This window comes from Eulemur rufifrons, chromosome 24 (genome assembly GCF_041146395.1).
Source record: "Eulemur rufifrons isolate Redbay chromosome 24, OSU_ERuf_1, whole genome shotgun sequence".
Taxonomy (NCBI): Eukaryota; Metazoa; Chordata; class Mammalia; order Primates; family Lemuridae; genus Eulemur; species Eulemur rufifrons.
In genome coordinates, this window is record NC_091006.1 from 18,662,372 (window position 1) to 18,675,304 (window position 12,933).

At 54.4% G+C, this 12,933-nt stretch overlaps 1 protein-coding gene across 1 annotated transcript; it reads right to left on the minus strand.

Moving 5' to 3' along the window:
• Window positions 1–327: 327 nt before the first annotated feature.
• LOC138375109 (zinc finger protein 837-like) lies at window positions 328–10,935 on the minus strand. Its single transcript, XM_069458505.1, has 2 exons — window positions 10,890–10,935; window positions 328–1,935 (listed from the first exon to the last, which is right to left on the minus strand). Exon 2 carries the CDS (start codon window positions 1,893–1,895, stop codon window positions 360–362), a length of 1,536 nt encoding a protein of 511 aa, XP_069314606.1. The 5' UTR covers window positions 1,896–1,935; window positions 10,890–10,935; the 3' UTR covers window positions 328–359.
• Between the last annotated feature and the right edge of the window lie 1,998 nt (window positions 10,936–12,933).

Genomic DNA, 12,933 nt, shown 5'->3' on the forward strand with positions numbered 1-12,933 from the left:
CGTTCCCATTTCTGCAGGAATTGCAAAGAGGGCAGAGAACACCACCTTTACAAGTTTTAGCCCCACTGCCATGATGGAAGCTGAAGTGGCCGAGTGTATTGTTTATATTCTTATTTTCTATATATTATGATGTTTTGACATCTTAAAAGTCCTTCCTGGCTTGGGAGAGATAGCTTAGCTATCTTTCCCCTGCAATCGGATGCTATGCGCCCAGTTAGAAAACGCAAAATAAAACTTCAGAGTAGGGGAAACCTGGGGACGCCACGTGTAAAAGTGAGATTTAATAGAAGTTACAAACGTTTGTGAGGTTTCGGTGACAACCGCCCCTATGCATCGCGTCCACTCGCCGCTCTCAGCTATCAGGGCGCCGCGCGGCCCGCGTGCCGCTTCTGGTGCTCGTTCAGGTTGGAGCGCTGGCTGAAGGCGCGGCCGCACTCCCCGCACGCGTAGGGCCGCTCGCCAGTGTGCGTGCGCAGGTGGCGCACGAGGCTGCAGTTGCGCACGAAGGCCTTGCCGCAGTCGCGGCAGATGTAGGGCTTCTCCCCCGAGTGCAGGCGCTCGTGCTGGCGCAGCTCGGAGCAGCCGCGGAAGGTCTTGCCACACTCGGGGCAGCCGTAGGGCCGCTCGCCGGTGTGTGCTCGCTGGTGCTGCACCAGGCCCGAGCGGCCCTTGAAGGCCTTCTCGCACAGCGGGCACGCGTACGGCTTGGCGCTGCTGTGCGTGCGCTGGTGCCGGCTCAGGTTCGAACGCTGGTTGAAGGCCTTGCCGCACTCGGGGCACGCGTAGGGCTTCTCGCCCGTGTGCACGCGCCGGTGCTCCACGAGGTGCGAGAGCAGGCCGAAGGCCTTGGAGCACTCGGAGCACTCGTAGGGCTTCTCGCCAGCAACAGGCTCCCGTCGGGATCTCTCCCGGCTGCAGTCCCCGCAGGGCGCGCAACCTGGCAGGAAAGAGCGCCGGGCCAAGGCCGGGCCGCCGCGCTCGGCGGAGTGCGTCTTCTTGTGGCGGTAGAGGCCAGAGCAGCGCACGAAGGCCTTGCCGCACTCAGCGCACTCGTAGGGCCGCTCGCCCGTGTGGATGCGCTCGTGCTGCAGGAGGCTCGAGGTGCGCGTGAAGGCCTTGCCGCACTCGTCGCACGCGTACAGCCGCTGGGCTGGGGGGTCGGGAGTACCCGAGCGAAGGCCCGGGTCCTGGCCACACTCAGCACACACTGAGGGGCCCTCGCCCATCTGCTGCTGCTTGTTGGGGCCGAAGCGCTTCCCGCACCCGGCACACGGGCGGGGCTCCCGCGGGGCCCTCCAGGCAAAGGCCTCGCTGCAGGCGCACGCCCCGGGCCACTTCGCAGACGGTCCCCGCTGGAGAGGGGTCGGCTGCAGGGTCCTACGTGGGCATGGCCGATAGTCCGAGTGGACTTCACGCAGCTGAGCCCGCGGGCAGCTCTGGAGCCACTCCCGGTGGCCGCAGTGGTCACACACAGGGGCCTTCTCCTCGGGGGGTGTTCTGAGAGGCCATGCCAGGCAAGAGTTGTGGCTGGAGCCCTCGGCGCCCGCAAGGCTCCGACAGGGGCCCTCACCCTCGGGGGTGAATAGGCCTGGGTCCCGTGGGCAGGCGGGGCCCCGGGACTCCCGCGCCAGGGGTCCAGCTTCCGCGCTGTGACAGGCCCACAGGCAGGGGCTCACGCTGAGGCTGCAGCTACAGGAGCCCCCACCGGGGGGAGTCGTCCTGCCGCCCGCAGCCCCTCTACGAAAGTTCCCCTTCTGAGTGGGGCGTTTCCTGGCTTGGTCCAATGCGAGGGACCTGGGTTCCTTCTTGGGCTTCTCCTCCCAGCCTGGGGAGGCTCCCTGGGAATCAGCCTTGGGGAGTCCTCCCTGCCCAGCGTTCTTGGCCGGAGCCTCCATCCTGGGGCCGGCCCCTAACGCGGAGTCCTGGTTGTAGGATCTGGAAGAGCAGAGGAGAAATGGAAGTTGGCAGTTCCAGGAGGGGAGAAGTGTAGAACCGAGCCAAAGAATGACGACCCCACAGCTGACGCCTCTCCGTAGACGGGGAAAGGAGTGATGCCCACACGAGCATCCTGGAGCCAATGCCTCCTTCCCACCACGCCCGCCAGGTGTCTGCCAAGCCTGGGTCACCACCCAGACCCCTGGCTCTCCCTGCTCCCCAGCATCGCCCCTCCTCCTCCACGCCGGCTGCTGAAACACTGTCACCTGGCTTAGGACTTCAGCAGTCCCCCTCCCCCAGCAACAGGGACTCCCGGTTGTTCAGCTGCCAGCCCCGAGTCCCCCCTCTACTCCTGGCCGCCAGCTTCCCAGTGGCAAGCCCAGCACTCAGGATCCTCCTGGCTCCCTGCCTTGGCCAGGCCTGGCCCCATACACCCGCCACCATCTAGCTCTTCTAGCAGGTGTGAGGTGGGACTCAACGGACAGCTGAGAACTTGGCTGGGGCCCATGCCACAAAGGCCAACACTGGGCCTGCCCCTCCCTCTTCAACCAGGTGACCTTACCTCTCTCAAGCTTGGCAGCCTCATCTACAAAATGGATATAACTGTAAATGTAAACAGCTTGGCGTGGGAGCTGGCAACCCCTATCCTTCCAGCAAATGTGGACACGAGGAAGGCCTGGTGCCTGCTGTGTTTTCAAATCCCACTGTGGCTATATTAGTTTCATTTTGCTGCTGTAACAAATTGCCACAAACGTAGTGGCTTAAAACAATGCAAATTTATTAATACTATCTCACAGTTCTGGAGGTCAGAAGTCCTAAATAGGTTTCAGTGACGTTGGTTCCTTCTGGAGGCTCTAGGGGAGAGTGTTTGCCTTTTCCAGCTTCTAGAGGCCACCTTCCTTTCTTCCACCTTCAAAGTCAGCAGTAAAACATCTTCAAATCTCTCACTTTCTGGGTCTGTGTCACATCTCCTCATAGGACTCTGACCCTCCTGCCTCTTGTGAGGAGTTTGTGATCACACTGGGCTGACCACGAATAATCCAGACAAGCTCCCCATCTCCGGATCCATAGCTTAGTTACATCTCCTAGTTCCTTTGCCCTGTGAAGTAACATATTCATAGGTTCCAGGGACTAGGATGTGCACATCTTTTGAGGAGCCACTATTCTGCCTACAACAGTGGACTTTTCCCAGCTCTTCACACTGTTTACTGGGAAAACACAGTATATACGCATCGAGATGCTATTTAGATGACACAGATGTTTAGCCTAGAGAATTCTTGAAAGATACCCATCAGCTCAGACCAGTCCCATCGGGGGAGGGGCTCACTTGCCCAGGCACTTGCAGAGTCTGGGGAAGGGGTTCCAATATGCAGCCAGTGTGCTTTGAGAGGTCAGGCAGAGGAGAAGGCCCAGCTGGTGGGCAGAATGGTTACTCAGGGGGAAAGTGAACAAGTAGGTGAGAAGACTGAAGTTTATTATAAGAGCCAGGTTTCTTACTGTTGGAGAAAGAAGTCACAAAAAAAGAAAGGGATGGGCTACAAACGCTATGGCACCATACTGGAGGCAGAGATTGCATTTCTTTCTCTCTTTCTTTTTTTTGAGACAGGGTCTCACTCTGTCTCCCAGGCTGGAGTGTAGTGGCATCATCATAGCTCACAGCATCAAACTCCTGGGCTCAAGTGATCCTCTTGCCTCAGTCTCCTGAGGACTATAGGCATGCACCACTACACCTGGCTATGTTGCTAAGGGTGGTCTTGAACTCTTGGCCTCATGCAATCCTCCCACCTCAGCCTCCCAAAGTGCTGGGATTACAGGCGTGATCCACCACGCCTGGCAGTTTCTCATTTTTATATACATTGATGTAAGTGGAAACACATACACATGCACATATAAATACACATCTAAGCAAGCAGTTTAATGGCCAATGAAAACAAAGGAGGAGGAAGTAGGAGGAAGAAGAGGAGGAGGACTTGCTTCTTGATCGGAAAAGCCCTAACTCAATGACAATCATCAAGAATCAGAAAACTGACCTATAAAATAGCCCATGGATAAGAATGAGGATTTGCTCTAGCTTCTTAGGGCTTCCAGAACAAAGACAGATCTGTCCAGTGCACCCTTTGGGTTATGAATCAACAATGGCTAACATCACATGCAGAAAATGGACACACTCATGGCACCACCATAAATCACTATTTCACTGAGCACGAGGTCACAGGTTCTTCTCCTTTTGCTCTGTGTTCTCTTTTCTGTGCAAGGCTGATTGATTGATTTTATTATTTATTTAGAGACAGGGTCTCACTCTGTTGCCCAGGCTGGAGTGCAGTGGCACAATCAGAGATCACTGCAACCCCAAACTCCTAGGCCCAAGCGATCCTCCTGCATCAGGCTCCCAATAGCTGAGACTATAGGTGTGTACCAACATGCCTGGCTATTTTTTTCATTTTTTGTAGAGACAGGGTCTCACTATCTTGCCCAGGCTGGTCTCAAACTCCTGGGCTCAAGCAGTCCTCCCACTTTGGCCTCCCAAAGGTCTAGGATTATACACATGAGCCACTGTGCCTGGTAGCCACTGCATCCAGTCAAGGCTGATATCCCTTTACCAAATGTTCTGGAAATCTAAGTGCTTGTCTGTTTAGAGACAGGGGAGCCATCTCTTATTTACAGGTGAGAACCACCGGGCCTGGCCAACAGAAACCTAAACATTTAGTAAGGTTGCTTTTTCCACTTTTTCCTTGACCCACTATCACTTTTTCTGTCAGTTTTGTAAATTTCTAACAAGCAGTTGCCCTGGGCCCCCTGGTGTCCTGAAATAACTTGACCCAGAACTATAAGGAATCAAGAAACAACCAAGACTCTCTACACACTGACTTTTAAGCCAAGGACACTTCAGAGCGACTGGTTCTTTTCAGGACGCTGCTGCCAACTGTTGATTATTTCACCTTTGGACCCTGTGATCTACGGTGGCAGAAATGCATTGATGGCCAGCACTTGCATGTTTCTGAGTGGAAATTAAACACATTGAACTTATTAAAAACGAAAATGCACAGAGTTGAGCATGTTCTACAGGTCATGAAGGGCCAGAGGAGCAGCTTGGTCCTTTTGCTCTGTTCTGTAGGAGGCCAAGGACATGGAAGGGCCCAATGTCAAGGTTAGTCTTGCATGTTCAGCAAGCACTGGTCCTGGCTGTTTGTTAAGAAACAAATAAAGGCAGGGCTCTGCTGTGACCTGAGTTTCTCAGCCTCACTCCAGTCACACATGACAACTGCATAACCCTGTTGTCCTCTCCAGGCCTGGGTGACACTGGCCCTCCCTGTCTGCACCTCAAAACCGCCAGGGTCCAGGTTGACTAAAGCTTCATGGAGCTGCATCCAGACTCACCGTGGCACCGGTTCTTGCTGGCTCCCTCGCCCCTGAGGTTGGCACATATCAGGGCTACTGTCGAGAAAATCCACCTTCTCCCGCTGTGGAGACTGCCACTTTGTGCTTTGGTTTCTCCAACTAACAAATTAGCTAGCTGGTACTTGAGACTCAAGGGAGCATGCCTGGAAGTAAGGAACTTTCTGAGCATGAGGACATCTGGGTGACACGTGGCATGTTTTACCCCAGTGCTGGACTGTCCACAGGGTCCTTAGAGTGACCCGTTACCACCTGAGACAGTGGAAGGGTGTGAGAGACAATGGGCACTCAGTTAAATGCATCTCTTTGCCAAGCGCTTGAGGATGTGACTCTGAAGATATTCCTTTCAGGTGAGGGGTCGGCGGGCTGCTCTTCCAGCTGGTTATTCTCTTGCTGCCCGTTGCGTCCTGAGGTTCTGACTGTGCAGCCTCCCGGGAACAGGACTGGGGAACAACATGGGCACACTGAGAAGCAAGCACCCCTGGGCCCCACCTGCCCACCAGCACTGACCGTCCCAACACCAGATGGACATGAATCTAACCCACAATGGACTCCAGGCCCAGAGCTGGAAGCAGCCAGGCTCACTGACTCCTGAGCAGTTGTCACAGGCCCTACGGGAGAGGCTCTTTCTCTAGAATGTGGAGTATGGACTCACTGTGTGAATAAAGCACATGAGCTGGGGGTCTAGGTTTCAAAAGGTCCCACCTATATCCCGGAACTGGCAAAGCTGTTGGCTGTGAGCCCCCCTGCTCCTCCCCCTGTGGGAGGACTAGTGCTCCCCGTGCTCAGCGTTTACCCTGATGAGGACAGAAGGGCAAGCAGACCTGGCAGAAACAAGCCAAGTGCAGAACACATCCTGCACGGCTGGTGGGAATGTAAACTGGCACAGCTGCTGTGGAAAACTGGCAGTTCCTCAAGAGGTTAAACATGGAGTTACCACACCCCCAGCAATTCTACCCCTAGGTACCTACCCGAGGAAGGGAAAACAGGCATTCAAACAAAAACTGGCACACGAGTGTTCACGGCAGCTTTGTTCACAATAGTCTAAAGGTGGAAACAAGCCAAGTCTATCGAATGATGCATGGATAAACAAAATGTGGCATATATCCATAGGATGGAATACTATTCAGCCATAAAAAGGAAGGAAGTACTGATACATCCTATAACATAGGTGGACCTCAGAAAACATCATATTAGGCTGGGCATGGTAGCTCACGCCTGTAATCTTAACACTCTGGGAGGCCAAAGAGGGAGAATCGCTTGAGGTCAGAAGTTTGAGACCAGCCTGACCAAGAGCGAGACCCCGTCTCTCCCAAAAATAGGAAAAAAAAAAAAAAAATCAGTCTCTATCAAAAATAGAAAAAAATCAGCCAGGCACGGCAGTGCTTGCCTGTAGTCCCAGCTACTCAGGAGGCTGAGGCAGGAGGATTACTTGAGCCCAAGAGTTTGAGGTCACAGTGAGTTATGATGATACCACTGCACTCTAGACTGGGCACAGAGTGAGACTCTGTCTCAAAAAAGAAAGAAAGAAACAAACAAACAAACAAAGGAAGGGAAGGGAAGGGAAGGGAAGGGAGGGAGGGACAGAGAGAGAGAAAAATCATGTTAAGTGAAAAAAGCCAATCACAAAAGACTACATATTGTATAATTCCATTTATATGATATACCCAGAATAGGCAAATCCATAGAGAGGGAAAGTAAATTAGTGATAGCCAGGCATCATGGGGAGGAAGCATGCGGAGTAACTGCTTCATGGGTATGGAGTTTCATTTTGGGGTAATGAAAATGTTCTGGAATTAACTGGTGATGGTTGCACAACACAGTGAATATATTAAAAACTAAAAGATATACTGAAACCCAACCTGAATTGTACACTTTAAAATGGTCAATTTACGTCACATGAATTATATCTTACAAAAAAAAATCCAGAATGCACCTATGGCACAAAGTGTTTCTGCTTACAGCACGCCAGGTATCTACCCACCCTGCAGACACCCAGTCCTAACATCCAGAACATCATTTAAGCCCTGGCCACAGGGGTGGCACTGCACAGGATGAAGATTGTTTTTTTTTTTTAAAACATAACTTTTGTAATGAGAAAAACAAGGTCTTCAAAACTGCTAGGTGAAAATAATACAATAACTTCTCACATATGGCCAAACCAATTGCACACCAGAGCACCAGGTGGCCATAGTTTCCACATCAGAGGCTTAAGTTCCAGGATGACAGCATTTTCTTCAACCAGGTGTCTCTTAGTCTACTCACATCAAAAAGAAAACTCTTTGTGGAAAGCTGAACACATCCACTGGGAATGACAGGCAGCATGCTCAAGGCACAGGGTGATTCCTTATGGTGGCACAAGCTTAAGGGCACTGCTGTCACCAGATGGGAAGCTATGACTTGGGAGGGAGGAGACGCAGGCAGGACACAGGACTCGGGGATGCACATCTTGGTCTGTTTGACTGTGGAGCCCCGTCCATACCCAGCTTGCCCACTGGCTCCCTGCCACCATCCACTGCATTCAGCTTCTGCCTCTCACAGGCTTCTCCCTCTGTAGGGTGTCTGCTAGCCATGGAAAGCTGTGCAGGGCAGGCCCACCCTGCCCACCTCCCCACCCTCCCCTGCTCCCCCAAAGCCTCCGCCTCTGGGCACTGCAGGTTTTGTAAAGTTCCTTGGTCTGCCTCTGAGAGGCAAGGCTGACTGCAGGGGCGAACTGGAGAGTTCTAGGGGAAGCTACCAGGACCCTCTGCTAAGGGGATCAGTCCAGGGTCACTGCCAGGCTGGAATATGATGTCCCCACACACAGGGGAGGGGACTCCCCAGTCATGAACACTGATGGGGATATCCTGTAACTGCAGGGTGGACTCTAGCCCCTCACACAGAGGGAGCACACCACCATGAGTACTAATAGCAGGAGTGCAGGTGCCTGGCTTCTAGGTTGTTGCTATCATGTTCCAGCTCAGGTCAGACTTCCACAAGCCGCCATCCTGGAGGCCCCATGGCCAGGATCCTGATCTCTCTGACAAGACACCAGGTCACAGTGCCCCAGGTGTGAGGGACAGTGGGACCTGGGCACCTGCCATGCACCTGCCCCAGGGCTTCCACTGAATGCTGCCCCCAAGGGGGTCACAGCTGCTGGCCTAATGTCCTGGTCTGCACAATAGCTGGCAGCCTGAGCAGGGCCTGGGCCAGCACTCAGCATGACCTTCTGGAACTCTAGGGGGTTGGGGGCTGAGGACCCCCCAGGGAGTAAGCTTACACCTGGGGCAGCCTGGCCAAACCAGGACAGCTGGTCAAGGTCCACCGAAGGAGGCTACAGTGGGTTGAATGATGCCTCCCAAAAAAGATATGTCCACGCCTTAACCTCCGGAACCTCTAAATGTGACCCTGTTTAGAAAAAAGATCTTTGCAGATGTAATTAAGGATCTTGAGATGAGATCACCCTGAATAACCTGAGTGGGCCCTAATTCCAATGGCAGGTGTCCTTGAAAGAGGGAGACAGAGGGAGGTTTGACACAGAGGAGGCCCTGTGAAGACTGGAGTGAGAGGCTGAGATTGGAGTGATGTAGCCACATTCCAAGGAACACCTGGAGCCACGAGAACCTGGAAGAGGCAAGAAAAGATCCCCACCCAGAGCCTTCAAAGAGCATAGCACTGCTGACACCTTGTTTTTTACTTCTGGCCTCCAGAACTGTGAGAATTTCTGTTGTTTTAAGCTGCCCAGTTTGTGGTAGTGTGTTACAGCAGCCACAGAAAACTAATACTGAGACTGGTCCACCACCCTCGACAGAATGGGTTGGTGGTGCAGGGGTGGGGAACCTGTGGCCTTGGGGCCACATGTGGCCTTCTGGATCCTTGAGTGCAGCCTCTTGACTGAATCCAAATTTTATAGAACAAATCCTTTTAATAAAGCCCCAGTTTGTGGGGGCTCTCCTGATCCCTGATGATGGGGAGTCAAATGACAGTTTAGTTCCTGAAGAGAGGGTTGGGTGAAGCCAGGTGGTCCTGAAGCAGCAGCAGCCCCCTCTTAGCAGGAGGGACCCTGAACTCATGGGAGGTGGGGGGCTGAGAGGTGCCTGCTAGCCCCGTGCACAGAGCACTTTCATAAGGGTCCCCAGGTGCCCTCCTCCCACGGGGGCTCCTCTGCCTATCGGCTGCAACAAGAACCTGCCTCCCAGCACCAGACACAGCAGGTGGAAACTGTGCCGTGGCTGAGCCTTCTCACCTCCTGGCCCTGCTTCCAAACTACATTGTCAAACTACACCACCTGTACCTGGGTGACATTCCAGCCATGGACCCAGGATCTGAGTCTGACCATAGCAAAGACAATCCAGGCTCTGGGTCTCAAGGCCCCAGGAGCCCATCCCTGACCCTGCATTACAACTGTCCCAGGTTGTTCTGACAGTGACCTCCCATCTGTCCTGGGTGGGCATTCCCTGCACCCTGGTTGCTTGCCCAGCCTTTCTAATTGTTTTCAGTTCAGGGCTGCTGCTGTTGGGGAACAAGGCATGGAGTAGCCATCAAGGGGTCAGGGGGACTGAGAGGTTAAGGTGTCCAAGGCTGAACCCTGCATAACCACAGGGCAACGGCACACATGCGAAGGTTAGTGACATTCAATGTCCTCATGAAGTCTGGACATGAGCCTGTGAGGGCTTATCAGCCCAAGAGGGCACGCGGGGAAGTCGACATAGGAGGCTTTGAGGTGTGCAGGACACAGGCTAAGTGCCCAGCCCACAAACCTCACCCCCACTGACAGTCCCAGTGGATACAGACCCTAGCTTCTATGTTCTATTCTACATGTACACGCAGCGGGAAGAACAGTGCACCACAAAGAGCGGAAGGAATGTCCTCTGAGTGCAAGCACAACTCCGTTCTGTGTTGGTCCTCCCCACAGTGCCTCCATCCTCAAGGATTAACAAGCGTCGACATTCGCGGGACTTCAACTGTGTCAGCGTCCGAGAACAAGGCCCGGCCAGACCCAGCTCTTATAGTGAGTGAATGAGGGGAGCACAGACAAGAAAAGAAACGAACAAGGAGACAATTTAAGAGAGAAAGAAAAAGACGTGACCATCAAACAAGAACGTCGCGAGAGCGCTGGGAAGAGAGGAGTGGCTTCTTCGGGCCTCTTTGAGGATGGGATTTTGAAGCCGAGTCTGGAGACAGGGAAAGGGGAACCGCAAGTGCAAGGCCAGGAGGTGGGACCAGAGGCAGCAGAAAGGTGGGTGTTGGCCACGGCGAGAAGGTGGGCTTGATTCTGAGAGCTGTAAACCGCTATGATCGGTCCTGGGCCTGGCGCCTCCCCTCGCGGGCCTCAATCACACCCAGGACTGGGAAACATGAGCCAGAACTACAGCAACCTGACCGCCTGGAACTGAAAGTTCCGCGTGCTGCGGCCAGTCAGGACCCAGAGCAAGAGACAGGAAGTGAGCGCAGTCACGCCTCTGCCCCGGACCCCCCGCGCGGGGGTGAGGAGGGGACAAGGGTGGCCGCCGCACTAAGCGCCTGGAGGCCCCCGCCTCGCAGGCCGAGGTCGCGGGTCCGCGCAGAATGCCACTTACTCGCTGGAGGTGGCCCACACTGGCCCCCTGGTCCCCGCCCCGCACGCAGCGCGGAGCCTTCCTCCCGCCTCCTCCGGACCGCCGTGGCACTGAGGGGTCGGGGCCGCCGCAAAGGCAGGTGGGAGTCCGCGCGGGGACCACTGGGAAACGTAGTCCCGACGCGTCCCACTCCGATGTTGATAAGAAAGCGGGGCGGGGAACTAGGACTCCAGGTTGTCATCGCAACAGAGGCCGGCTACACCTAATAGGCGACACGCAAACCTGCGTTGTCGCCAAGGAGACGGCGTCCCGGGTGTGCGCGCGGTCCCGCCCCACCTGCCCCAGCAAAGCACGCGATTGGTCATGACGATGATTGATAGCCCTCTTTCTCAGTGAGATTTCCAAGAGGTCCCAACCCGGAAACGACTTGCCATTCCCAGCCTCGCTCAGGTGGGAGTCGGGGGTGGGGAGCGCCGGGGCAGTTCCGCAGTGTCCTGGTGAGCGGGCTACAAGTCAGACTGATGAAACGAGAATCTCTGGGAATCAAGACTCTCTAGTTGATTCTAATATGAGCAGCCCCGTTGGAGAACCACGGTCCCCCCATCCCCAAAGGTGATGCTAACCCTACTGGCTCTCCTGAGTGGGAAGAGCTTATTGGCTTCCTATATATTTAAGTAACCCTTATCTTGTCCCCATCTATTGCGTGGCTCCTGCCCTCCATAAAGACATCCAATTTTGTTAGCCAGTCCAGCACATGGATTGCATTCAGCGACCCAGCGTGCCGCACCTGCATCTTCCACTGCATCTCCTTCCTGGGCGCCAGGACTGCCTCACTCCCTTTCTCGATCCTGTAGGTGTCTGGACATCGAATGCCTTGCCAAGGTGTCTGTCTTCCTGTCCAGGGACAAAATCAGGGGCTTATTCTTATCATGCTCATTGAGGTTGAAGAGGTGGCTGGAAGGCAGTTGGAGGGCGGCTTGCCTGCGTTGGTCCCCTGGTGGCTCAAGAGCGAGTTGCACATGAAGGCCTTGACTCAGTTGCCTCAGACAAAGGAGTGCAGCTGCTGGCTGGCTGTGTGGATGCGCACATGCTTGACCTGCTGCTAACTGTGGCTTAGAATCGAATGTATGTGTGTGGTAGACAGAATAATGGACCCCAAAGATGTCCACATCCTAATCCCCAGAACCCGTGAATGTTACCTCAAAGGGCAAAAGGGACTTTGCAAATATGATTAAATTAAAGATCATGAGATGGGGGATATCCTGGATTATCCAGGTGGGTCCTAAATAGAATCACAATGGTCCCCTAAGAGGGAGGCAGAAGAAAAGGAAATATGACAGAAGTAGAGGTCAGAGTGATGTAGTCAGATTATAGTGGTCATGCCACAGCCTGCAAACCAGCCTTACTTGGTTGCATTCTCATTTTCACATTGAAGGGGGAAACTGAGGTTCAGTGGGACCTGTCAGCTTTTGAGGAAAAAGAAGCAGGGTGGGGGACCCCACTCTGGACCCAGGCTGAGTGTGAGGATGGCTGCCCTGGTGACCTGTCTTCTGTCAGCCCCTAAGCCCCAACCCAGGACTAGGGAGAAGCCCTCTTAGCCCTTCCCCCAACCCCACAGACCCCAGTGCACAGGGTGGAAGGCAGGAGTGGCAGGGGCTGGCTATGACCCCATCAGAGGCTGAAGTTTGACCCCTGGCCCAGGCCAGCTAAGGGTGTGTGTCCTTTCATGAGCTGTGACTGACCACAGTCCGAGGGGCCCACTGTGGGGAGACCTCAGCAGTCTTGGGACAGAAACTCCACCCCCTGGAATTGGGTCGGGAGCCTTGTCAGTCAGTGAAGAAACAACAGCTGCTGGACATCTGTTTTGTGCATGCCTGGGGGGTTGGGAGTGTGGTAGGCCCAGCCCACCACTGTGACAGACAAGGACCACCTGGGACTGGGTCAGGCCGCTGGCCCCTTTGGAGTCTGGTTGGGGGACACTCTCTTGGAGGCTGAGGTGGGCACCAAAGGCCAGGCAGCCACATGTGATCCTGGAGTCTGTCTCTGTGGACACCATCCCCATGCA

Bases quoted from the DNA above. Each gene is read 5' to 3' on its own strand.
- LOC138375109 (XM_069458505.1), bottom strand. From the start codon at position 1,895: ATGGAGGCTCCGGCCAAGAACGCTGGGCAGGGAGGACTCCCCAAGGCT.